This window comes from Cyprinodon tularosa, unplaced genomic scaffold (genome assembly GCF_016077235.1).
Source record: "Cyprinodon tularosa strain WSP-4 unplaced genomic scaffold, ASM1607723v1 ctg107, whole genome shotgun sequence".
Classification (NCBI taxonomy): domain Eukaryota; kingdom Metazoa; phylum Chordata; class Actinopteri; order Cyprinodontiformes; family Cyprinodontidae; genus Cyprinodon; species Cyprinodon tularosa.
In genome coordinates, this window is record NW_024037860.1 from 131,764 (window position 1) to 159,254 (window position 27,491).

At 38.7% G+C, this 27,491-nt stretch overlaps 2 protein-coding genes across 9 annotated transcripts in view; one reads left to right on the top strand and one right to left on the bottom strand.

Moving 5' to 3' along the window:
* The first annotated feature begins 4,215 nt into the window (after positions 1-4,215).
* Positions 4,216-9,958, top strand: prss35 (serine protease 35). Its single transcript, XM_038288475.1, has 2 exons — positions 4,216-4,440; positions 8,538-9,958. Exon 2 carries the CDS (start codon positions 8,557-8,559, stop codon positions 9,805-9,807), a length of 1,251 nt encoding a protein of 416 aa, XP_038144403.1. The 5' UTR covers positions 4,216-4,440; positions 8,538-8,556; the 3' UTR covers positions 9,808-9,958.
* A 6,039-nt stretch (positions 9,959-15,997) lies between these two features.
* The window catches only part of LOC119785722 (clathrin coat assembly protein AP180-like), a 91,959-nt gene continuing 80,465 nt past the window's right edge, over positions 15,998-27,491 (bottom strand). For 7 of the 8 annotated variants that reach the window (XM_038288493.1, XM_038288486.1, XM_038288502.1 and 4 more), the window contains 8 exons: positions 26,047-26,268; positions 22,001-22,198; positions 21,901-21,919; positions 21,698-21,788; positions 21,133-21,219; positions 20,775-20,909; positions 19,628-19,716; positions 15,998-16,733 (listed from right to left, as the gene is read on the bottom strand). In XM_038288493.1, the coding sequence (XP_038144421.1) occupies positions 19,636-19,716; positions 20,775-20,909; positions 21,133-21,219; positions 21,698-21,788; positions 21,901-21,919; positions 22,001-22,198; positions 26,047-26,268 (833 nt within the window). In that variant the 3' untranslated portion in view covers positions 15,998-16,733; positions 19,628-19,635. The remainder of the gene's footprint in view (positions 16,734-19,627; positions 19,717-20,774; positions 20,910-21,132; positions 21,220-21,697; positions 21,789-21,900; positions 21,920-22,000; positions 22,199-26,046; positions 26,269-27,491) is intronic. The other variant, XM_038288509.1, reaches the window with a different exon arrangement.

Consider the following 27,491-nt stretch of genomic DNA (forward strand, 5'->3'; position numbering starts at 1 on the left):
AGCTCGACGCAGAGAACAACAGGGGATAATCCACATGGGAACCTCTGGGGAAAGAGGTCATCAGGCTTCATCCACGTTAGTTCTCCTTTGAGCTTCAGGCTTGAAACACGTCTCCAGTGATGCAACTCTCCCAGAGCTGCAGGCCAGAGACAGGTTGCCAGAGAGACAGCTCTTCCAGAGCTTCACGAAGAGACAGGAGGTGGAGCTCATCCAGAGCTTCACGAGGAGACAGGAGGTTAAGCTCATCCAGAGCTTTCACGAAGAGAAAGGAGATTAAGCTCATCCAGAGCTTTCACGAAGAGACAGGATTCCTGTGAGACAGAGACAAGGAAGAATTAGAATCTGATCTCACACTAGAGATAACAAGATTCTTCAGTAGCTGAGGCTCAGGAAGCTAACCAACTAAGATCAACACTGCGGCGTGGAATCCAGGTCTGAAGGTAGCTTAAATACTGAGGTCCTCCTGATGAGTAGATCAGCCACAGGTGTGTGAGAGGCTCAGCTCAGGAGGACCCACGGCGCACTCTGCTGGAGGCAGAGGGTAATCTCCAGAACCTGACAGTGACTCCAGCCCTAAGAGAAAGAGACAAAAAGAGCAGAAGAGGATCCTCGGCGCCCTCTGGTGGGCAAGCCTGAGGATCCCAACAGAATGAATGTGTTTTCATGTGTTTCAATGTGTTTTCTCAGCTCAAAGTGCTTTATAGTTGTAATGTAGATTTTTTAAAATGATAAAATTTTGCAGTGATAAACTGCATGCACATTTCATCCATGTATGATTAACCTATCAAAAAATAGCGGACAGGTTTGGAAGAACATTGTAAAAAATTGCAAAGCATGGTAAGGTTATACATTTTTCTTCATGTTAAACGTCTCGAAGAGAACTTTTCAGTGCATTGACCAGAAATATAAACAATATAGAATAACTGCTGCTGACAGGCTGAGCTAAGAAAGCATTAATCAGAGGAGCAGCCAAGTAAACCACGGTGACACTGAATTAGCTGCAGAGATCCACAGCCCACATGCAGGAATCTGGTCACAGGACAAGTATTACTTATCCTCTCTGCAAGTTTGTCCTTTATGGAAACGTGGCAAGAATAAGTAAGGAAGAGCCCATTTTCCCAATTTTAACACATTGAAAGGACACATATAAAGATAGAAACTTCTCTGCAGTTTAGAGGCTCGGTTCCAACTCTGAAAGGACTTGGATCTGTTTTCACTGGCCAGTCTCTCAGGTATTTGTCATTCGCCAAGAAGAGAACTAGAGGCCATGCCCAGGACATTAAAGGTACATGTAGATCTGATCACCACCCACATGGATGTGTATGTGGGCTTCTTTCATTTAAAGGATGATCAGGCGTGTTTCTTGCAGCCTTATCTCTGCTTCCCTCTCTAAAACACACAGTGGAGGCAGCAGGTGGGATTACACCTCTTTCTACCACGTGTCTTGCTAAACTGAGCCTTTGATCTTGACCAAACTCCAATGCAACTTTTTGCCTTTAGAAGTCCCATAATTAGCAAACAGAATCCATCTGAGTGTAAATTTGATCTCTCCATACAGGCATTTGTTAGGTGACGGCCGTTTGTTAGAGAAGAGAACAAATCTCTTTATGAAGACCCAGAACAAAAGCAGATATTTAAGGATGTGTGTTATTAAGCAGAATCTCTCATTTTTGGACTCCTCATGAATTTCCCCTCTAAAAATGGGAATACAATTGGACCTCAGAAATGACTTTTCAGATAAAGAACAGCAATATTCAGAAATACAACCAAGAGACTCGTTTTAAACCTGGAAAAAACTACAGAGATGAGTAATGCTGAATTTATTTACCTGAAAAAGTTCAGTTTAGAATAGAGTTGAAAATCCCGTTATTGTTCCATAATGGGAAAATTCTGGTGTTTACAATAGAAAAAAATATAGAAAAAAAAGGCAACTGAACGGGAAGTTTTCTAGAACACATTTCGCCTCTCATCCAAGAGGATTCCTCATTTCTGACTAGTTTTGTCTAGAGTAACTAGACAAAAAGGTGTCTCAGACCCCCCCCCCCCCCCCCCCCCACTGCCCCTTTGTTACACCTACAGTATATTAATCTCAGTGCTCCCCACCACTAGTTAGAACTGAGGAAGCCTATTGGATGAGAGGCGAAACGTCTTCTAGAAAACTTTACATCCAGTTGCCCAAACTTAACTTTTTCAGGCTTGACTATAAAACGGATGACTGAGAATCTTCTCAGATATGCCGAATTTAGTGATATGTGTCAAACTTAAACATGTGACAGAAGATTACTTGGTCAGATGAGGGCAAAGCAAAACTTTTAGGCCCTTATGCAAACTCTGTTGGGGAAAGCCAACATTACACAATACTAACGCTCCACAGTGAAGCATGGAGGTGGTAATATCATGCCCTGGGTCAAAGGTTAATAGAAAATGCATGGAAAAAATACAAAGCAGTGCTAAATGTGGAAGAAAAAATGGAGGTCCGTGCACAGATACATCTTCCAGCAGAACAATGGCTCTACGTTAGCATTCATGTGTTCGTACGGTTAAAGGTTCAGATCTTCATCAAATAATCCTCACTGATGCTCTCTGTTCATCTCATTAAGATTCAGCTGTTTGTATAGAGAGAACGTTCACTCTCTAGATGTTCAATTTTTCTAAATTAGGTGCATTTTCTCCTGAATTGAGGAGGTAAGTGTGACGTTTTGCCAATGGAATAAGACAATTACATTTAAAATAAGAAAAAAAACCAACTGCTGTCTCTTATATCAAGTGCATAATATCTAATTATCTTATTCTAAGGCTAAACATACTAATTCCATTGGCAGATCATCTTATTTAACCTCTCAAATTAAGGGTAAAGTCACTATTTTTTAAATAATTTTAAGATCATTTTTGCAGTGTTCAACAGTGGCATATGCTGTATTTTATTTAAAGTTTGACAAACAAAATACTAAAGAGCTAAAAGGAAACAGTTTAAGAACCTCTAGTTTTGTTTGCTAAATCAATATAAATCTCAATGAAACACTGGTTTCTGTCTGAATAAAGATAAATAGTGTAAACATTATTGTACCTAACTTTAAACTGTGTTTTCTTATTTTCTACTCAGGTTTGTTATTTTATGTAAACGGGAACTTTCATAAGGGATGCTGGTGAAGGTTCTCAGTCATCCAGGTCATAGTCATTCCCAAAAAAAAAAAAAAGAAGATTAAAAACAAACCATTGGAGTTTCTTCCCATCCAAGAAGCTTTTTTGATTCAAAATGTGACAAATTTTGAAATAAAAAAGCTTCCATGATGGGAAGCGAAACATCTTCAAATTTGGTAACATAGTCCAGTGGATTGTTTTTCATTTTCTTTTTTTGGAATTTCGTAAGGGACTTTTAAGGAGCTTATCATGCTCTGCAGAGAAGACAGGACAGCAGTTGTTCCTTCTTACTCTTCTTACATGATGGCATAGAGGTAACTTATAATGGTTGTTTTGAAGATGAGCCAAAAAATAGCTTTTTTTCTGCAGTTCCTAAACATTTTTCTACATCTCTGATCACACTTGACTTTTTGGTTTAGTCTAGTGATCTGTGCTTCAAAGAAATGAGCTACTGTTTGTCTGTTTCAAATAGCATCTGCTGTTTCCACAGGGTGACTGAATATTATGATTTCTATTTGACTATATAATAAAAAAATATTTTTAATGGATGAAATCATTGCAACAGAGGTGATTTTTTTATGTATCTGCATGAAGTAATACTGCGGGGACAAAACAATTAAAGCATCTACCAAAGCAAAAGAAGTCTTGCTATTGGAATGTTGTGGGTTTAAATCCAGTCTCCTCCTATCACATGTGCCCCTGGGCAAGGCACTTAACCTGAATGTCTGGTTGCAAATGCAGCTCTATTAATTTTTTGAGAAACCTGTTGCAGATGTGGGACTAAGCTTTGCTCTAACATTTCGAGGAGCGTATTTAAATAAAAAAATAATGAATTAATAAATAGAGTTTTAAGGATCGTTGATTTAACTTTCTAGATGAGTTGCATCCTGGAGTGGAACCTGCGCACGGTTCCTTAAACCCAACAGTGCGCTTTTTCCCGTTAGGTCCAAATCTCTCGCCCCACCCATCAGTGAACAAGTTTTGTCACGGGGCAAAAAAGAAAAAAAGAAAAAGTTCCTTTCATATTTTCTTTTGTCCTCCTCCTCCTCCCTGTTAGCCCTCCTCCCTCCCTCCTCAGCATCAAGTGCCGCCTGAGCGCAGCGTCCCGGCTGCGTCTTTCCTCTCAGACTCTCCAGAGGAGCCATGAGGAGCAGGGAGTCTTGGCCCTGCTGATGACAGCACGTCAGTGGGATGGAGTGACAGCCGTTTGTTTGCCACCAGGATCACGTTCGTTTATATCTGAGGAAAACAAACAATACCCTGCGGATTTGACATAATCCATCAATCGGATGCGAGCAGGTAGAGACGCCTGTCTGCTGCTTTTTTACTGATATATACATATAACAAAAAAAAAAAAAAAAAAAAAAAAAAAGATTAATAAGGTTTACAAACAATCTTTTAGTTTTAATTAGACTGGAATTATTTGGATTTTTATTGCACTAAAAGTTGTACTTATATAAAATTCTCATAATCTGCTGCTTTTGTGGAGTTAAATCGCGAATTATTTTAGATTATACTGGTTAATTGTAAGTTAATTTTGTTGACATACATTTAAAAAGTGCAAAAAATATTATATGTTTTTATATATAATTATATATCTTTTTGAATTATTTAATTCAGATTAGTCACTGGACCAACACACATTTTATAAAATTGAGATTAAGTTTATTCTTCTACTTCTATGTCTTATTTAGATTAAAAGTAAAAAAAAAAAAAAAAGTTAAAAAAGGAGAAAAAAAGAGTAAAAATTGATTTATCACCCTTTTTACCAAAGAGGAGTGTGAGCTGAACAAAGGAGCTGGAAGATTGAGCCTTAGAGCGCCACCTCTTTGCCATTTCGCTTCTGACATTTGGCTTCCACCAAAGGATGAAGAGGGCACAGCCTCATCATCCTCTTTAGCTGACTGCAGTGGAAAACTGTTCTGTTAAAATCAGCGCCTTCGAAGACCAAAAAGCCTTCATGGCAGCGTATCAGTTTCCACTCCAAGCTGATTAATAGCATGTCTGTTTCTTTGGCTTTTGTGTTCAGTCTGAGTCTGGCCGCAGGAGTGTGACGCTGAGCAGAGAGCAGAAAGGAAAGGTCATTTTTGCTCTTTCATTTATTGAAAGTGTTTTACAGCTCTTTGTGGCCATGTATTTTATTACCCGTCTGTTGTATGCTGGTTAGATTTGAGCCGCTGGCTGTGTTTTTAATAGGAGCCTGTGGGGGTGTACTCAGGCCTCAAAAATGTCCCCATTGCAGACGCAGTCAGTTTCCGTTGTTAGTTGCTGCAGAATAGGCATTAAAATAATAATAAAAAAGAATGAAATCTTTTAAAAAGGACAGCTTAAGTATATCTTGGATTTTTGCAGTTGGTTGGAGCTGGTGTGAGCTGTTTGGCTGCTCAGGGCCAGCATGCTGGTCTGGTGGGCCTCAGGATAACTTTAATGGATACAGGAGTGGTTTGCAGATGTTCACACAAAAACCTAAAAAAAAAAAAACACTGAAAACATATATAACAAAAGTAACATTTGCATGCTGATTAACCGATTTGATCAAACTAGGTCACATGGGTCATCAGATGTGTGTAGATCTGCAGGCTGTGATGAACATAATGAGGAAATCCTCCTGGGAGCTTTAATTTTAAAAACACACAAGCCTCTAATAGAAATATTTGTACACTTCCATGTTTGCCCCTTAATTGTTTGTCTTAAACTGATTTGTTGCACAGATTTTGGAGTTTGGCTTTTAATTTGACCATAAACTGTGAACTAAAGCTATAAATCCTCCTCCAAATTTTCTTTTCCACTGTTTGAAATCACCAGAATGACTTCACTACCGCAGCAATGCGGCTTCTTTTCATTTCTGCTACTTTCTACTTTAGTGATCGCCTGTTGAATCTATTACAACACACCCAAGATGATACACCTATGTGGATTCAGGGAGAGGTTAACGAGGCAGACGCCATCGGTCTCTGTGTTGGATGGAGGAGCATTGTGGAGCTCAGGAAACCAGATATGGTTATTACTGGAGGAGAAGGTTAACCATTGTGGCAAACCTCCAAGCCAATGTCTCAGCCCGTTTACAGACTCCAACTTCTCTTCACTGCCTTCAGCTTTTGACTCAAAGAGCAGAAATCTTCTTTCAACCACAGATCCCATGCATCAGCTCTGCAGTTAAGCTGTAGAAGCTCAAGGAAATATAAAACTAAACACCACTGACTAATATAAATGAAAGCACCAACTACCTCAGATAGCTTTAACACATTCAAGTGTGACACACACCCCTGACCTAATGTCTTCTTTGAACCTTGGAGCTGCGCTGCCTCCTTGTGGCTAAAAGCGGAATTAGCTGCATTTTTATTATTTGTAATTTTTTGCAAGCCAGGCCAAAATATTTTATTCTTAACATGTGTTTCTGTTAGGTTTTCAGATATGTTAACCCAACAGATAACTTCCAACCATCTTGATCTAGCAGATCCCACATTGTTTATGTAATGTTCATTTACTGTCTGAAAAGATGTACTAACTGAATATTTCATTTTGTATACATTCTGTGTATACCAGGTGACAATAAAAGTTGTCTAAGGCTAGAAATCTAGAGTATTTGCTCCTTAATGCTGAAGTTTATAGCTAGCATTATGGAGATAGTGGTGAGGTTAAAAAATGTAAAACCCTTTATTGTCCCACAATGGGGAAATTCACTCTCTGCATTTGACCCATCCCTTTGGGATGCAGTGAGCCGCCATTAAGTGGCGCCCGCAAAGCAGTGTGGGGTTAAGTGTCTTGCTTAGGAACTCAGAGTGCAGGCTGTGGGGATCAAACCGGGTACTTGCAACCTTTTTAGACGCCCAGGCGCACTGCTCTAACCACTAGGCCAACACTCCCAGCTCAGGAACAAAATTTACCATAAAGTGTCAGAACAATTTATAGAGGACAGCTTAGCTAAGCATAAATCTGTTGTTTGGTTTGCAGCGGGTGGTTATTAACAGCAGAGATGGGAAGTAACGAAGTACAAATACTTCGTTACTGTACTCAAGTAGATTTTTCTGATATTTTTACTTTACTTTACTACTTATTTTTATGGCGACTTTTTACTTCTACTCCTTACATTTTTACACAAATATCTGTACTTTCTACTCCTTACATTTTAAAAAATTGGCTCGTTACTTTAGTTTTGAATCATTTCAATGGAGTTACCGTTATTATTTTTCACGTCATCAATACCAAATTCAATCTAATTGGATGGGAATCTACGTTGCATTTGACGCACCACTACAAGATGAATCGACAGATTCGGCGGTATTCATTGGCGGCAAATCATTGCAGCTTGGTGGCGGTGGCGTTAGCATAGTAGCATGGACGACGAGATGATTGAAAATGAACACAACAGAGATCTAGTCCTATTGGCAGACATCCATTTAAAATGTAGGCAACGGCATGAAAAAAGTGGTTTCTACTTTTACTTTTATACTTTAAGTAAATTTACAAGCCTGTACTTTGTTACTTTTACTTGAGTAAAGAAGTTTAATCAGTACTTCCACTTTTACCAGAGTATTTTTTAACACAAGTATCTGTACTTTTACTCAAGTACGGAAAGTGAGTACTTTTGCCATCTCTGATTAACAGTGATGATTGTTTATTCTGGAAATTGAGGCTGGAAGCTGTGCTCGAGCAACAATCGACCTTAGTGAAAGATTCTGAGAACTGAATACTTAAACATTTCTGAATTCATAAAAAAACCCCAAAGAAAATCCAGATTAAGTTGGGATTAAAAGGTACCATTGTATTAAAATGCCTTTATCATAATATTTTCAAAAATGTTGCTTTTTAAGATTCAGCTATTCTGTCTGCAGATACTTTATCTCAGTGAGTTTCACACAGGAGGGTCATTAGTGCCACTCTGCTTGTGTAAATATTAATCACCTTCAATTTAAATTTCAAACAAAAGTAAATGTAACAATTTAAAGGGTTATGATTTGAAAAAGGTTGGCATTTTTAAGATGGCAGAAGTCCCCTTACTTGGTCCAACCAGAACCAGTCGTTAGTTTTAGGCTCTGAATTTGATCCATGTAAATTTTTATGAGATAAAAGGTCTTTTAAATCCACACAGAATATTATTTGGTTCTATCTTTTTAACGAAACCTTGCATCAAAACTTATAATCTACTCCTCTTATCTCCTATGCTGAAGCTCCCAGATGCTTCAATCTTCAAAGTAAAAGCAATCTATTTAAAATTTGTCTCCAGAAGTTCCCTATAACACATTTAGATAGGTATAATATTGTTTTTGAAACTTTGAAATGAACTGTGGCACAAAAGTTTCTTCTTGTTGGTAACTGTGACTGTAAAAAAAGAGTGAAATCTATTTAAAACAAGCCTAATTAATGTCTCTATTTTTGATTTTCTACCTTTTTAGAGCCTGACCCGACTTAACCATGGGCCCCATACCACTTTGCATCCTTCTCCCAGTGACGGTGCTGACTGTGGTGGTGGCTGGAGCTGTTGAGGAGAACACGATTGATGACAAGTACACCTGGCCACAATGGAAGGTTCCCCTGGTAAAGAAAAGACGCACTGTGCCCCTCAGCAGCCCAAACTTCTCAGCCCATCCTCAACTGGAGCTGAATGGTACCTGCGGGATCGAGTGCCAGCGTCACCTTCCCACACCTTCCCTGAACGATTTGGAGCAGTTCCTGTCCTACGAGACGGTCTTTGAGAACGGAACACGCACGTACACCTCGGTTTCAGTGCAAGGCCTCAACGAAATGACCTTTTGGTCAAGAAACACCTCTTCCCGTCACAAACGAGAAGTGTATGGCACAGATACTCGCTTCACCATTGCTGACAAGCAGTACTCCACCAAATATCCCTTCTCCACCTCGGTGAAAATCTCTACTGGGTGCTCTGGGGTTCTGGTGTCACCCAAACATGTTTTGACAGCTGCACACTGCATCCACGATGGAAAGGATTATCTAGACGGAGCTCGGAAGCTACGTGTCGGCATTCTGAAGGAGAAGAGCAGAAGAGGGAGAGGAAGAGGAGGGAGGGCAAAGGGGAAAAGAAGAAAAGGGGACAAAGGTAAAGAGGAAACACTGGAAAAGGGGGAGAAAGGGGAACGCAAAGGAAGAGGAAAAGGGAAGAAGAGCCGGAGTCGTCGAAGCGTTGACTCTGGGAAACCTTCATTCAAATGGACCAGGGTCAAACAGACCCAGATCCCAAAGGGCTGGTTTAAAGGTGTCTCAAAAGGACTGACTGCAGATTTTGACTACGCTGTTCTGGAGCTGAAGAGAGCCCCGAAAGTAAATTACATGGATTTGGGCGTTATCCCCTCTATCAAGAAGCTCCCTGCTGGTAGGATCCACTTCTCTGGCTTTGACGATGACCGACCTGGTAACTTAGTGTACCGGTTCTGCTCCGTCTATGAGGAATCCAATGACTTGTTGTATCAGCACTGCGACGCCAAACCCGGCTCAAGCGGCTCAGGAGTTTACATCCGCCTCAAAGAGCCGGGCCAAAAGAAGTGGAAGAGGAAGATCATCGGGGTTTTCTCCGGTCACCAGTGGGTGGACGTTAATGGGGACGGGAGGCAGCAGGATTACAACGTGGCCGTGAGGATAACGCCCCTCAAGTACGCTCAGATCTGCTACTGGGTCCATGGGGACTCAAGCGAGTGCCAAGTAGCCTAAAACATAAAACTCCCGCTATTCCGCTTTCATACCCACCGTATCTCACCCTAGTTCTGCCTAACAGACCTCCCCTACCTTCACCCATCATGTTTTCTAAGCCCATAGAAGCTATTCAACGGTTTCCTCCTCTGATTACTTTCTTTTACCTTGTGTTCCTATTGTTACAACAATAGGAAGACGTCAACACATCAAGAGAACTGTTGCTTGACATTTGTCTTTTTTTATTTATTTTTCAAAGCTATATCTAGGAAAAGAAAGCGATTTTAAGTATTTTTGAAGTCTGAGGTTTCTGCTTTGACCTTTTTATAATGTAAATTGGCCTCTATTGTCAGTATAGAGAATCGTTTAAGGTGTAACCCATTTATATACCTGTAGGGTATTGCTATTAAAGAAAAAGAGGGCTCCACCACAGTGAGCATTTCCAATAAAAAGAGATCCAAAACCTGGCTTCTGTATTTTAGTTAAAAACAGAACTGTATGGAGATTGAGAGAAAAATTAATAAGCTGGTATTTTTTATTTGTGTTTATCGCGGATCTTTGGCTAGTGTTTTATCTATATTTTAAAGATCTATTTTCGCTCCTTTTGGATGTTTTATAGGCTTTCTGTCTTTTTTTTAAGGGTTTTTGTTGCATCCTTTCATCAGTTTTTTTGCAATACAGTGAAATATGGTTTCATTGTTGTGCACATATCCATAGGAGAGAACGACGTGGTGCTAATTTATGGGACTGTAACCTTTTTTTGTTTCCTTTCTGGAAAGACTTCTAAGAACATATTGTGGTGGCCTAGTACTGTAACTTTAAGATGAGGCCATACATCTGTGTCACATTAAGAATGAACCATTCAGTAATTTACTTGAGCTGTTTTTATTTGTCTTTTTAAAGTTTAATACATGTTTTTTAAGTCACATTGTTTTTATATCCCTTAGTTTAAAATTAAATATATCTTTAAGTTGCTCATGTTGCTTTTACTTACAAAAATTCAAGACTATCATTTTAAATACAAAATGCCTGCAAATATTCATTAGCATTGAAGACTACAAAACATTAAATCAAGATTCCCCTTTGCTTGTGTGTGTCTGCGTGATGACAGTCATTGGTCCAGATCACAGAATCTAAGAAACATTGAAGAGAAAAACTCGAACCCTCTAGTTAAATGTAACCTCCTTAAAATATATTCATGGTTTTGTTGTAAATAAAATGCAAATAGCATAATCTTTGCCAGGGGTAAGCAATTAAAAATCAGCAGGGTTCTAATAAAGAAAATCAACAACCAGTAAAGGTCCGGAGACATTTTAATTATAAACTGTTATTTTAAACATAATTTAACACTGAAATAAAATGAGATGTTTATGCATCCATGTTATACATTGGCTTTTTGAATTAAAAAAAATTAAAAAAATTGAAAATTTTTCAATTTTTAAATCTGAAGTGTTTTTTCAGTAGAGAAATACAATTTTTCAGTTTGATATATGGACAATTTCCTGATTCACATCTTTTATAAAACATATGACTTAATGTTTGCAGTGGGCTTTATGCTGCCCTGCAAGGCATCAAACCTGGGTTTGAATGGAGACAAAGCCATTCTAAAGCACATATCAAGGTGCTCATTTTGATTCTGGATCCATATTTATTTTTGATTCTGTTCATGGTGGAGAATCCTGCTTCACAGCAGCAGGTTGAGCCAAACATCCTCTAAATGTGTAGGATCATCTTTGAGCACCATTTCACTTTTCTGTCACCAGTTCACTGCAGTTCTTCCAGCAGTCCATACTTCTTCTGCTCTCTCTTTCTCATTGTCTTCTCCTTCTTTCCCATAGCCTGGTTTGCCACAGGTTTGCCTGCTGTGTCTGAAGTAGCAGCAGCAGCAACCCAGACTGACAGCAGCTCATTGGCTAATTTGTATCAAATGCAGCCTGGTCCTGGACGCTCCGGAGGGCTTTACCATATTAACAGGAGAAGCGGCGCAAGTAAATTTAGGCACTGCTGTCGGACAACATGCAGTAATTTATAAATGTTTTAAATCAGGTTGGGTCCGGATTAGCCAGCAGGTGGGTCTGAACCCCATGACCTCTGATCTATGCCAAATGATAAACAAATAGGTGTTATGGTGTGGGACTGCCTCATCACTTTGAGTATTTGGCTCTACATTTAGTAACCTAGGTATACCATTGGGTAAGTCCTTAAGAAAAATTGGACTTTTGAGAGGAAACCCACCAAACAGGTCGAAACAGAATATATATTTGGTTATTTCCTCAAAAAGGACAGGATTTGAACAGAGAATGTTTTAAAAAAAAACTTTAAAAGGTTTCAGGTTTGTCAAACTCATTATTGTATTAAAAGATGCACCTGAATGAATGAAACCTTTGATTTTGTCCTTAAAATTTATAATGAGCGCTGACCTGGTATTTAAGCTTTATTTCCATCAATAAATAAGAGCAAGGTTATAATCTGGGACCCGTTGCAGTTTTAGCAACTTTGTATGCTTTAAAAGAACATGTACATCTTCTTCTTATGACATATTATTGCTAGTTTGTCTCTTGTTTTAAAATCTATTTTAAGCCTAAGTATGGTAAAGAAAATGCCTTAGGTTCTTTGGAGTATTTATTTATAAAATATTAATGGTTTCTTCCAACCCTGAAGAAAAAACACTTCTCTTTATGGCAAAGCCACCTCTGTGGCTCATGACTTCATATCTCACACCACTACTGTTGATAAGACTATTTTTATGTTTAGCAAAGATAAACAAAGTCTTTGACATTTTCTGGGAGAAAAAAACTGTTTTTTAACTTGATATCAGAAGAAAACTTTAATCCAGATTATCCCTGATTGGATGAAAGTGGTCGTTTAGTTTGATGCAGGCGCAGAGCAGTGAAGGTAGGTGCTTCAAGGAGGGGTGGTTAATGACTTCTCTATGTAAAGCCGGGCATACACTGTAGGATTTTTTGCCCTTTTCGGGACGATTCTCCAGTCGTGCCAGAATTTTTCGATTGGGCCGACTTACAGCCTGATGTGTACGTAGTGCATTGTGTAGTGCAGTGTAGGGGGTAATGCGGGGCGATCAGCCTCTCACGACTGCCTCCCGATCAGGAAACATGAGTTCGGGAGAAAATCAAACATGTTTGAATTTCAGTCAGCCATTGTGGGCAAATCGTTCAGAGAGCATGTCCAAAAAAAGATTCTTCTTCCTGTCAGATGAAAACAGAAGCGTGGTGGGGGTGCGAGTGAAATGGAGTTCTTTCTGTAAAATTGACAGAGCGTAGCAGCCACGTTTGCTCAGCCATGTCTTTGTCCAAATACGTTGTCGCTTTTTCTCTTTAGGGCTTTCAGCAAAAAATTGCACAAATTGCCAAGTCAGCGTGTTTCACTCTAGTGAGCTTCATATTCCTCTTCTGATGGTTTGGCTTCCGGATCGACGAGTCAGAGTAGCACCATCTCACTGCGGAGCTGAGTCTGATGTGGTTTTCAGACATACAGTGTGAGCAGGTAGATCACATCAGAGCGTCGGGCCACACAGTGTAAGAACATACATTGTAAGCTGTGAACTTTTAAACCCTAAGGTTTCGTCGTACAGTGTGAGTTGTAGCTGCGTGCAACGATTGAAAATATTGCACAGTGTATGCCCGGGCTTAAGAGGGAGTTGGCCACTCATGATTCCAGGACAAGGACCAACTCATGGGCATGCTTAGGTGGCGCAGGGGTTAGCACACACGATGCATGTATGGAGGCCTTAAAAAAAATAGGAGCATTTCAATCCGTCATCCACTTTATTGCATCTTGAGGGGCTTACATGCACTGGGAAGGGCCATAGTAAATAAAATAAATTTACAACTAAAGAAAAATACACTTCTAATAATACAGTCATGAAAAATGTTAATATTTCCCTCGTGATTTACTCTGACTCTCACAAGCAATCCACAAACATGACAGAGAACAGACACAGAGAGAAACTGATCACTTTCTGTAGTTTACAGCACAGGAGAGGAAATTGGAATTCATTTATGACCAAATGTATGTTCAAAGTTAAAAAGAAACAAAAATAAAACAGAGTTCCTACTGAGGGTCGATCTGGAAGGGGGAAATCTTTACAAAAAATGTCATTTTGAGATGGGGGTTGGGGTGGGACAGGTTAAAGGCTGGAAGGTTCAACAATGACCCCAAAAGGATTCCTCCATACATTACTTCATAGGTTACAGAGACTCCACTGATGACAAGCTAAATGTTAGCCACCGATAAATGAGTCCAAAACCATGCTCAGAGAGAAACTAATGCTACGTTCAGACCGCATGTGATAGAAGCAGCAAACAAAAGCGTCTGCTGCTTCATTTTTGATGCTTGTACACATTAAGGTCCAATGCACCTCAAAAGGCATCCTTGATGCTCTTGAGGCGCGTCCAGTAAAGTGTTTACAGATGTGTCTGATGCTTCTGCTGCTCCTGTGTTCAATGGTATAGAGTGGCTTTGCTATATTTGCTGATATAAGTGAAAAACAAGTATTCTTAATGTGTTTTTAAGTGAGAAAGTCCACTTGAAAAGTTAAACTGTGCAGACAGTTCATCAAGATTATGATTCTGCCTTAAAATATTATTTCTCTGTCACACCAACACAAAATCCAGTCACTGTAAATCCCCTTCAAAAGCTGCTTCAGGCCCTTGGCGGTTTTCCGCAACTGTTCGTGGTGGATGGAAGGAGATGTTAGCGGTTGTACATAATCCTGCAGGCATCAGAATAAGACTCAATTACGCAAAGGGAAAACGTAGATATTTCCCTGCGGTTTGGCCTCTCGTTTATACCAAAACCCTGTTTTTATCACAGAAAAAACATTATTTCTAAAACCTCCGGCCACACTGGAGATTTCTGATAATGTTAGATAAGTCCTGCCGTGTCAACAGAGATAAACAGCGTTTTAGCTTCTTAAAACGTTACGTTATGTGCCAAAAAATCCTTAACGTCATGTGGGCACCTGATGATTACAGCTTTTATGGCGCTCGATATAGTATTTAAGCGGGTTGATGTAAATGACAAGTTTTCGAGCAGCAGAAGTTCAATCTTTCCAACTCGAGCATCTGCTGCTTGTGAAGCACGTCATGCGCCTCAGATTCTCAGCTCATGAGGTGCCGCTTCAGCTGCTCAGATGCATCGAGATGCGCTGCAGGATTTTTTGATGCCCCTTTTTGCATGTAAACGAGCTGCTTCTGCTGCTTTAGTAGTGTGCGGTCTGAAAGTAGCATAAATACGAACTGTATTTTTATTCATGATTACACAGCAGCAGGTTGCTGCTAAGAGTTTTGACTGCTGGTAGCTTTAAGGAGGTTCAGCCAGATGATGTAAATAATGTTTTAAGCTTTTAAGTTTTAGATTTAGTTAATGCATATTTTAATTGGAATCACTGAGTGTTAACAGAATCAACTCTGCTTAGAGGAAAACCACCCCACTGTTCCTTTAACACATACTGTAGTTAGTCACCAGAGGAAGCCTCAAAGGGGCTGAATATTTCCCAGGTTGTATAGGATAATTAAGCACTGCCCCTCCCCCACATGTTGCTGAACACTGCTGCTAACCATGCAGAAATAAAGCCACTGCTTGAAATTACTCTCAATGGGCCAAAACAAGGGCAGACATTATCAGTTTTAATCTTAATCAATTCAAGTTGGCAATTCAAGTTGCCAAATTCAAGTTGGCAAAAAAAATCTAATCTAGTTTTAAATGAATATTTGATATCTCAGCAGCTGTAGGATCAATATTTATGCGTTTTAAATATAAGCAGTGAGATAATATGCTATTTTAACCTAACATCTGGAGGATATATAGTTAAATCTTTTGGATAATCACACAATGCTTTATGTGTGACATCACATCTGTTGTTGACCCATCTGAACATGGTGCCCGCTAATCATCAAAATGACCAAACCAGACAGTAAAATTGAACACAGCAGACTATTTTTAACATCTCTACTAAAAATAAGTTCAGAAACATGTCTAAGAAGACTAAAGTGTTATTTTCTGGAAGGTTTTCAGGATATGTTCTCTAAGACAAAGGTGTGTAGATACCCTCAGCAGTCTGAAGGATTATACTAATGAAACAAAATGGATGCGGTACATGGTAAACGACCAAAGGACATAAAAAAACAAAACATAGAAAAATAGGCCACAAGTAAAAAACTAAAAGAAGAAGAAAAAGGACCACTTGCTGTTTTTTTTTACAACTGAAAAGCCCACCAAGGTTTTTCTAAATATACAGTATATTAATCTTATAGTGGCGATCCTCCTCGTTTCAGATCATTCCACTGATGACGGCAGACAGAGGGAAAAATCACACTACTTCTTACGATTTCATGTCTGATTCATTTTTGAGATTCCCACTAAAGAAACCTATGTACATCATAGAGGACCTTCCTGTAAACACAACATATTTGATGTCTCTCAGAAATCTACCAGGGTTTCGTTTACCAATCATATCCGACCAACATGGGAACACAGAGAAGCTCCTCCTTCCTCAGTAAGGAGGCGGAGACATTAAAGGAGATATGGGCGGGGCTTATGACACTAAAGCACATCAATCATTCAACTCAGCACAATTAATAAATCTAAACACATATTTTTCTTCACTTCCTCTCATTTATCTTCCTGAACATTTGTTTGTTTTTTTTGTCAGGGTTTTGTGTCATTTTATTTCCGACAACAAAATGAGTACATCGACATAAGCACAAGCTTTGGATTGTTTTTCTCTATTTTTTTTTTATCGTATAATTGTATATAATCCATTATGGTTCACTTTCACAGTTTGTGCTACAACATCACACAGGAGAAGTCGGGTCATGGACGGGTGAAGAGGAGGAAAAAGAGTAACTGAACATAGCTGGCATCTTGTTGATGTTGACCGACACCAGGTAAACATTGAGAAGGCTCTGATCCAGAAAGGAAAGCAGCTAAGAGAGAAGAAATACAGAACATTTAAGCACTAGGCATATTTATTTAAACTGTTAAACTGATATTTGCAAAAACCAGAAACTTGTGCAGGGAATGAAGGAGTACCAACTGGACATTAAATCAATACAAATTAGTATATATTAACCTACTGATTCGCTTCTTTTTAGCAACATGTAGGATTAATCATTTGCAGTATTTAAATGAATAGAGATGTTTGTGTTCAAAGGGTGCCTCATTTACAAAGCAAGCGTAGGCAGAAAAATGCACAACTTGGTATTAAAAATAAAGTTAGAAAGTGTTTGAAAACGTGTTGCAATACATGTAAACCTTTGAATCTGCCATTAAAAATGTGCGGCAGCAATGCAAACATTTTGAATTCAGGTAATAAACTATCATGCACCAAAATCCGTTCAGATTCAGTGACTTTAAATGTTTTTTTTCTGAGTTTGAGTTTGTATAGGTTAAATCTTAATGATGGAATTAAATCACCTTCAGCCTCAAACAATAATGCAAACTATAAATAATCTTTTGTTTTGTTCATGTATGTGCAGATCGATCTCTTTGCTAAAGAGCAAACAAGTAAAAAAAAAAAAAAAACTGAGAAAAGATACATAAATGGTGGCGGCTCAGCAGATTCCTCAGGTTGAGAATCTGTAGAAAATCACATGTCCATAAAACATGTGCATAATTGTGGAGTAAGGCTCTACTGGTGGACATTGCCCTTCCAAACAGTGTTGTTTTCATCAACCATGACGATGAAATTATTTCGTTGATGCTCCTTTTTTTCATGATGATAATAAAAACTGATGAGCTAAACATAGATCTTTGATGACTAAAACATGACTAGTCATAGGTTTGAGTTATCATCGACGAGACGTGACTAAATAAAAATTAGCGGGTGGTCGGTCATACGTTTAAAGTGCATCATTGTGCTGTAATCTGTTAGACAAGTCAAGCATTATCAGCCGTGCTGCTGCGTCTTGTTGGGTCAACCAGCCCACCTGGTGTGCAGCGGTGCACATTCTGCATGATCACAGAGGGAACATGGCAGCAGCGAAGGGTAGAAAAATAACCCAGAATGGTACTTCGTACTCAACTCTGACAAACTCTGATCTTCCAGCTGTGCATGTGCAGAAATGCATATTGACATGCAGGTAGCTCAGAGTCTGCGCTTTACGCTCCACATTGATTGTTCGCTCTCAGTAGTATGGCTCTTCCTGCGCTACCATATGTGGCTGATCATCCTCTGCCAAGAGTAAAAAAATCCCTTTGTCTAACTATCAATATTTTATTTTCTTCCAGCTCACAAGAGGTGATACTAAACCTTCTTTAATTTCTACCAAAAGAAATCCCTAAATTATATCCAAAGAAAATATTTCATTGCATTCTGTTTGTTTGTGGATAAAGAGCCAAGTGAAAAGGTACATATATCTTTGTTTATTTCTCTCTCATAGTTCTCGTTTCCATCTATTTAAATAATATGTAGATGTTTCAACATTTTAGTTAACATATTCATTCAATTTATGTCTGGATTGTCATGGCCTTACCAGGCAATTATGTAGGTTCTCTCTGTATGTTTTTATATAAAAACTCTGTGAATTTAAATCTACTTTGAGCCCTGAGCAGTGGTAAATAAAGGGCAAATTCTCAGAAATAACGCCTAAATTGCCAAAGTAGAAAGAAGAACGTTATTGTTCTTTCATTTTTTGCTCTTTTATCCAGTCTGTGGGAGTGGGGCTTGAACTCAGAAACTCTGAATTCCAACCGCAATGCCCTAACCACTGGGCCACCACTCTCTTACTCCCATTGTACTCAAAGGTCGACCTGAAAAGTGGATCAAACTGCTGCAGCTCATCCTGAAAGCTGCTGACTACATCCGTAATGTCCTAAATCGCTCTAAACAGGAATTATACTTCAGGAAGTTTGTGTATTTGAAATGTTTTCAAGAGAAATATGGGGAGGGGGGGTATTCACGTGAATTCTAATAATTACATATACAGTACTATAATTGAGTTCAATGCATAAGACTGTTTGGACTTAATACAAACAATGTAAAAACAGAGACTGATTATATCTTTCAGGATTTGATCATTACAAAGAAAGACTTTATTTCAGCTACAGGGTACTTAAACTCATTTGAATATCTGTTTAGGGGTGGGACTAGGATGAGAAAAATTAGACATGGGATGTGTCCGATATCCACCCTAATCACTATATTGTTGTTACGGCATTTTAAATGAGTGTCCGAAAGTCTAGTGAATAAAAAAGTAGTGGAAAAGAAGTGATCATCCATGGTCACTAGACGAGCAAATATATCCCGGACTACTTTGAGCAGAGAGCTAACCTTACAAATCATCATGGGATTTGTTATCATAGTGGCGCTCTATTGCCAGAGGCTGTCGCTACCCAACAGCAGTGACTAATAACAAAGATGGCGCAGACACCGTGTGTTGGAGGTGGAGTTTACGTGACTAGGTGAGCGAAAAGTAGTGATCATTTGTCCGAAAGGTCAATAAACAGAGTTTGCTATAAAGTCCACTATATAATCACTGCTCTATATAGTGATTGAGAGATCTAGGAGTTAGGGCGAACGTTCGGACACGCAAATTGGAATGGAAGAAGGTAAAGTATGAGTTGACTTTGCATGGTTTCGTGTATAAGAACTTTTTTGTGCGCCACAAAATTCAGAATTTCTCCTCACCACAAACTTTTAGTATGAAAGCTGCGCTCTCCTTTGCACATGAGGCCCCTGGTGTTTCACTAAGAGTGCCAACGACTGGTGGTATATTTCACAACAACGGAGCCCAACCTAACAGTGGCTTAGTGCTACTTATTCCTTAAGATAAAACATCTCCAAAGACAAAGAAGGAAGAAAAAAATTAGCATTTTGTACCTGGAATATTACAAGAAGTCCTTGAGGTCTAGATCTGCCAGAGGGTCCTTGGGCTTCTTGGGGCTCTGATTTGCAGGTCCTGAAGAAAGCTAGACAAACAAGCAACATCAAGACCCTTTAAATCCAGTTTTGCACTTGATGATCAAAGAGGTAAGGATCAATACCATTGTACAGAATAGCTGTTTGAACTCTGCTGCATCATTTAACTCCTAAATCATTTATAAACCCTGAACTTACTTGCATATGATCAAGTTACAACCTCAATGCATTTAGCTGATATTTCCTGCTCCAGATAAACTCAAAGAATGCCTTCAAATTCTTGAATAGATTTGGTTGAATGATCCTTTTAAGGTCTATCCATGTTCATCTTTTCCTATCGCTGATGAAGGTTCTCAGTCATCCAGGTCATAGTCATTCCGTAAAAATTCAAAAAATATCCACTGGACTGGTTTTCAAGATTTGAAGACGTTTCGCCACCTCTCCAGGAAGCTTTCTCAATTCAAATGTCTGGATCGGTTAGATCTCAATTCAAATCTAACCGATCAGTTAGATTTGCATGTTTCCAAGCGATACAAGGCGTTGTCTATATAAGACTCAAACTCACTGCGGATCCAGACATTTGAATTGAGAAAGCTTCCTGGAGAGGTGGCGAAACGTCTTCAAATCTTGAAAACCAGTCCAGTGGATATTTTTTGAATTTTTACGGAAATCTTTTCCTATCACACTTTTCCTCCCACTCAACTTTGCATAAGTATGTCTAAGGCAGTTTGCAGACTTTCTCCTTTGTTTTTTCTTTTGGGTTGTTTTGAGTTCACCTTAAACTCTTGTTTGGACATTTTGTAATTTAATTTGCACTTAACCATTCTTGAATTTGTTGTCCATTTTCCTTAATTTTAATTGGGTTAAGTTGTATTGTGTTTTTTGGTTCTGTGAAATCATCTTTTGTAATAAATAATTTAACATTCCACTTATTTTCCTCTGGACACCCCTAGACCTTGGGTACGTAACAGGTGCAGAAAATTTTTGCAGATGTTTTGGGTTAATTAGCTGATAAGCATGGCATTTAGTTTAAAAATGCTTTTCCAAAATACTGAATAAATGCCTTAGTAAGGAACAGGTAATCTTTCTGTTGGGTACGATGGGTTACCGGTGCTCCTGGTGCAGCGGCTCCAGGTGCAGCTCCAGGAAGCCCAGTGAACGCGGGTCTCATCATGGGCTGTCCCATCATAGGCTGGCTCATCATGGGCTGCATCACTGGAACTCCCGGCCCTCCTGCAGGGGGCTGCAGGGAAAATAGGTTGAATCAGGAATCATTATTTACCCTCCAACTGTATCCTAGACTTTGTTATGAACGATTCACCAATATATTTCATAGGTAACAGTGACTCCTAAACATCCAAGAGTGTTGGAACTGATTAAATTGTTTACATCAATTCAAGCGTTTTATCATTAATCTGGGATTTTATTCTTAAATTCTCTACAGAGAAAGAGAAAATAAAGCTCACCATGCCAAAGCCAGGCTGTGCGCTCATTGTTGGCACCATAGGTGCCCCAGGGGGAGCTGCTCCTGGTGCAACGGGGGCAACAGCAGCCTAAACAAGGACACGGATAGAGTGCTAAATAAGTTTTCTTAAATCCTGCAGCCTCTGTAAGATCTGTAATCACTGAACAGCAATTAAAACCAGAATGATGAATAAAAAATAAGAAACTGTAAAGTTTGAGCTTTTAGATAATCTATATCGTTTGATCTAGTGTCTGTCAGCCTCTAGAAAATACTGCATAACTTCTCAACAGAATTCAGATCAGGTCTGTTTACTAGCCAGTTGATTATGGTGTTAATTAAAGGGTACGTCTGATCGTGGCTCTGGCTCCCAAGACCAGTATTGACCGGATCATGAACTGGATATGTCTTTGTGATATGTACTGTAAATAATAAAGTATTTTTGAACAAAAGCGAATAAATATTGATGCAATTTTATGATATACTAGGCATTAAAAGAGCTACTTTAACTTGAGGCTTAAAAACAAGTTTTCAATTCACTGTGTTTCAACCGGGATTGTAGTTCTCACCATGGGGGCTCCTGGAGTCCCCCAGCTGGTAGGAGCGACCTGCGGCATCCAGTTGGCTCCTCCTGTCAGCTTCTTCTCACTGAGAGGATCTCTTTAAAACATAAGATAAGAGATCTGTATGATTTACTGGGGATTGTTATTCTAATGGCTACCTTTGTTTTATGTTATTGTTGCATAAGTCATATACTTAATCACACACTTACTTTTTCTTCATTCCAAGGTCTGAAAAAAATACACAAAAACAATTACATTTGAACAACTGCAGGTAAAAAAAAAGAAAAAAGAAATTTAATCTCTGTTTACCTCCAACCAGGTTGGCCAGCGATGAGTCCAGATCTCCTCCGATTGTTTTGGGAGGAGGCGGGGTGGCAGGAGGGATGGCTGATATGCCTCCTGCCGCGATGGGAGTCCCTATGCTGCCTGCTGTGCTTCCAGCCGTGCTTCCTCCTGTGCTCTGTGGCGTTACCGCAGGCATAAGCAATTCGCCTAACCCACCGAACACTGGAGGAGAGGGGAGGGCATCACAGGAAACAGTAGCCATTAAAAACTGGAAGCTGCATTATCTGGCTGAAGCAGGCAGAGGACAGACATGGGAGGCAGTGCAAAGACAAGGAGGACAATCCAGCTGTGGCAGCATCTGTAGACAGCTGTGCATGGCATCCACTGAGCCGTAAATGACCGAGCATTCAGCTACACTCACTTGGCTAGTTGTTCAGACATGAGATAAAACCAAAGGTTGGGAACCTGGTGCCACCAAGACCAAAAAAAAGCTTTTCCTCACAGGCTGTTCTGATATTTGTTCTACATTTTTGTCAGTTAATTCATGTAATTGTTTTTTGTTTGTTTTTTTACCGCAGCCTCCTCTACACTGAATGACAACCTGGGGATGATATGTAAAATTAAATGAAGTTCCCTAATCTGTCATAATCTCAGAGTTAAACAGAATAATCAAATTAATTTTTTGATTCAATTCTGCCAACCAATAAAAGATTTACTAACAGATTTTTAAAAAAAGACTTCTTTAAATTCAGCCCCTGAGGTCTGGTATCCTGCACCTTTTAGATGTGTCTGTGCTTCAATAGATCTGAGCCAAACATGTGGGTCACTAGCAAGACTCTGAAGAACTTGCCTGCATGCTGAAGAGGAAATTCAGCCATTTTATTCAGTGTGTGGAAATAGAGACGCTTATAGAAGATGCAGGACAACAGGTAATTGAGGACTGAAATTGGTATTTTGTAACTTAGCCAAGACTTTATGTTTATATGGATATTAAAACATTATCCAGGACAGAGGTCCATTTCCTTGCCAACCTTTCAAAATAGGAAAAACAAGAGAAGGTCGCATTCAGATAAAGCGGACAGATGTGTTTATGATTGTAAATTTTTATAAAAAATTGCTACATGCCAACTTAACAATGATGCTGTGTCTTATCTGACCATCAGCCAGTCCTGCTTAACTAACCAGCTGTTTGGGAATCCTTGTGAACCCAGATACTTCACCCCTTCCTCCAAATGTTGATCTCTCAGTTTACTGGCACAAAATAACAAGAGAATTTGGTAGAAAATTTAAAAATGTGTCTTTTATCGTACTATAAGTTTTAAACCTTTGGGCGAAGAAACCTTCACCTTCTCACCTGGCCCTCTGAGATTACTGTCAAACCTTAATCTAGGCTGGATGTGCTCTCTTCATCCTATGACATGGGAGCTGGCTCAGAGCTCGTCTGCCTGGCTGTTTGTTTCCTGGATGGGGCCACCTTTTATAGTTGCCTTTTGTATCTCTGCTTTTTTTCTATGTCTGCTTCTATCTCCTTGAACCCCAGTCTGCCTCGGCAGATGGCTGCTCACTCTAAGCCTGGTTGTGCTGGAGGTTTCTTCCTGTTAAACGGGAGTTTTTCCTCTCCACTGTCGCTACATGCATGCTTAGTGTGAGGGATTGCCTTCGAGTCAATGAGTCAATGCAATCAACTGGTTTTCCTTAGATAGAAAACTTTGAATCAATTTGACTGGATGATCTGGTGAACTGTAAAGTGCCTTGAGATGATGTGTTATGAATTAGCGCTATAGAAATAAACTGAATTAAATAGAGATGTTATGCAAAAAGACAAGTTTAAAGAATTCTGTTCTCCTTGTATGCTTCACTGCTTAGCCTTTCTGAAATGTTAGATAAAAATTGAGATCCTATTGATGCAAACTATTATTTCTTAGAATAGGGTGAGCTTACATTGCTTAATGTTTTAATCTGTCCTTACTTTTTAATGTAATATTATGCTTCTGTCAATATAATATATCTTCAACCAACCTCTCTGGCTTCTTCTCTTATATCACATTAAAGTCAGCTACAGTCAGTTACAAATTCTAATCTTTATGACATTCCAGGAGCAGAAAATATTTTGATTTGCAAAGCAAGAGTTAAAATAAATTAATAATGTGCATTATTGGACAAAAAATATTTCTAATAATTCTTATTAATATAAATAAATGAAAAAAATGCATTTTTATAAATAGAAATTTTGCAGGTAATAGCGATCCAAATAACAGGCTGTACCTGCAGCTTAAGACATGTGCTTTGGGTTAGAGTTGCAGTACTGCTGCTATATAAAAGTGATGGAGACTTTAAAGGTGTAATTTAATAGACTTTAATAGTGCATTAGTGACTGAAGCATTCTGAGGGAATTGAAAGGACACATAATAATAGGAAGAGATTTGATGTATATAAAGCCTTTGTGCAGTATTTTTTTTTACAAATGTTTTTTTATGGGGGAAAAAAATAATTACTGGCCATAAGTTGATAATTTCAGGGGCTGGTTCTGGGCCCTCCTACCTGCTGCAGGCATGGATACAAGTATGAATAGCAATAGGTCCTGGTGGCACATGGTTACCTTTAAAAAAAATCCAGCTGCAGATAAATATAAAGTGATGATAATAAAGCTTTTCTCATGCAGTAGACGTGTATGGAGAACCATTTTAATCAAAATTTAATAAATACAATAAATAAATAAATGCTGTTATTGATTAATTTACTAATAAATACACTACGAAATGAATAAATGTCACCATCAAGTAAAGCTAAATAAAATTAAATTTTAAATTAATTTGTATTGCATTATTTTTAAATCTATTTCAAGATTTAATTTTAAATTTTTTTTTCTAATTATTTACTTCTAGATTAATTTTTTTATGATAGAGTTTTGCAATCTTATTTGCAGGGCAACTCGGTATGATACTTAGTATGAGATGTCTGCTATGCTACCATTTAACCCTTCAGGATGGTTAGCAGCTTCTCTCAATAAGTCTGAGATGCTTTTCAGACATTGTAAATCAGTACAAAATACATTTAGAAAGATAAAAACCTTTCTGCAAAACACCGCCAAATAATTGCCATTGATTATTTTCTTCTTCTCCTGCATCTTCTTTTGCAAGGTAGTTTCTGATTTCCTTTGAATGGCTGACCTCTGACCAGCGCTGCCACACAGGAAAAAACTGAATGTGACAACATGAAATGAAAGGAGCTGAAAATGAAAAAATAAAAGTCTTTTAAATATGTAAAGTAGCCTTACAAAATAAAAGTATATATAAAAAAACTCCCTCATGAAATAAATGAAACAAAATAAAAATAGAATAAGATGAAATGTCTTTTTTAAAGTATTTATTAAGTTTAACTTCATAGTGAGATTTATTTATTTAATAGAATATTTATTAAAAGCAGCATTTATTTATTTATTTAATTCCGTAATTTTGAATGAAACAGCTCTCCATAGATGTGAGTCCTTTTGCAGCATGCAAAGGCAGGAGGCCTTGAAAGACAGAGAGAGGGAGCACCAAGCGTCCAAACTGCACATGCAGCAATGCACTGCAGAGTTAAACTCACCATTTATAGATTAGATGAAACAAGCAATGACCCAGCGAGGATGGAGGAGAGGATGAGGGAGGGAGATGATGCAGAAGGAGAGCAGAATAAGAGACGTGTTCAGCAGAGAGAAAGACAAGGAAGATGGAAGAGTGGGTGGAATGGGTGGGAAGTGGAGAAAGCACAGCATTCGTGAAAAGTGCAGAAAGAGTAAGACAGAGTCAAGCAGCAGTGCTGAGGAAAGAAAGCAGTCAGCAAGAAGAACAGTTTTTCATCAGGAGGCCAGTGAGAGCGGTGAGTTTCAGTGCCTCAGTCATGCAGAACCCAAGCTGTCAGTAGGAAAGGAAAACTCAGTCAGTCTGCTTCAAAAACTCCTCTGATAATCAAACAAAGCCCAATAAAGCACACCAAGCAGAGCAGCTATGAACTAAATGCATTCAGTTTGTTACACACGGTATTACAAAGCAACAAGTTTTCAGAGTGAAACCCTAAATTCTACCTACTTGAGGCATCAAAGCCACCAGAGGGCACTGGTGTGGTAGATGCAGGTTCTGTTGCTGCTGCAGTTGGAGCTATGGGTACTGCTGAGGCTGCAGCTGGTAATGGGGGAGTCAGGGATGGAAGCGAGGCCAGGGCATCGAAGCCAGTCTCCAGGAGGTTGTTCTGCACGGGAGCTGGAGCCACGGCTGGAGCAGCCGTGGGAGCAAGAGTGGGGGAGATCAGGCCTGGACAGGACAAAACAGGACAGACCCAACATTCAGACTCATTTCAACACACTTTTAGTGCTGATATAATTGGGTTTATACTCAGATTCAAACAAGACAGCAACATTTTGGAACCCCTAATACACAGTTTAAATATATGTTAATTGCTCTGTAAATACATTTAAGTTATTAATGGGTTTATTATGCATAATTTAAAGTTGAGCAAAGACAAAAATTAGTGATTTCTGGCCAAATATTGAGCCTGACTCTTTGTTTTACTTTATCAAGTGCTGCTTATACTCACCCATTCAGACTAAGTTGCTACCTTTTAAGAATTTACAAACCTAAATTGTAGGGGGCATAATATGAATAATGCATATACAAAAATAATAAATGAGCTATTAAAAGATTACAGATACATAACTAATATATATATAACATGTCTATTATAAAATAAATTAATTACCAGTAAAATTTCTGGACTGACCTTAAGCTAATTTCCATATTTCAGTAAATCAATAAATTCAGGTGCTCATAAACATATACTATCTTCTTTTCAGCTCACCTAAGGAATTTGGGTCTAAAGGCCAATTTATGCTTCTGATGCATAGCCTCTGCAACCGTCAAATCTGTCTCTGTGCATGACCACGCCCCTTGCGGGAGGTTCTTCGCTTTGGCGAGAAACTGCTGTGTGTCCCTAGAAATTCCAGACCGACGTTGCAGAAGCATACCAGAAAAACTGTTTCGTGACCAGACCCAAGCGACATTTGATGTGTGCGGTTGCAGAAGTATAATCTGCCCTTAAGGATTGACACGATAAAGAAGAATGTTGATTTTGTTGTTTGGTAAATTATTTCTGTTATTATGCTCTTATGCTGATCTATGTCCAGTTGCATAGCAGAGTGTAGAAGATTTTTATTAAATTCAATTTTCAAAAAGCAGAATTTGGTAAGATCTCATGCATGTCAAACTTGTATAATATAAATGAGCACCAAAGTCTTAAATTTCTCTGTCCTAAGTTATGTCTTAGTTGAAAATATGCATTGCTCTGTCTCTTCTCTTATAGCAACATGAAAAATGTCATTTTTGTTCAAAAATAATATTTTTTTTCCCACAGTTTTTGGTTTCAACCTGGTTTGAAGTTATGTGTCCAACCAATTTTTGGTTAAAATAACCAATACATTTTTTTTTTTTTGTTTCTACCCAAACTATGTTGGTAAAAGACCACATCAATACATATTGGT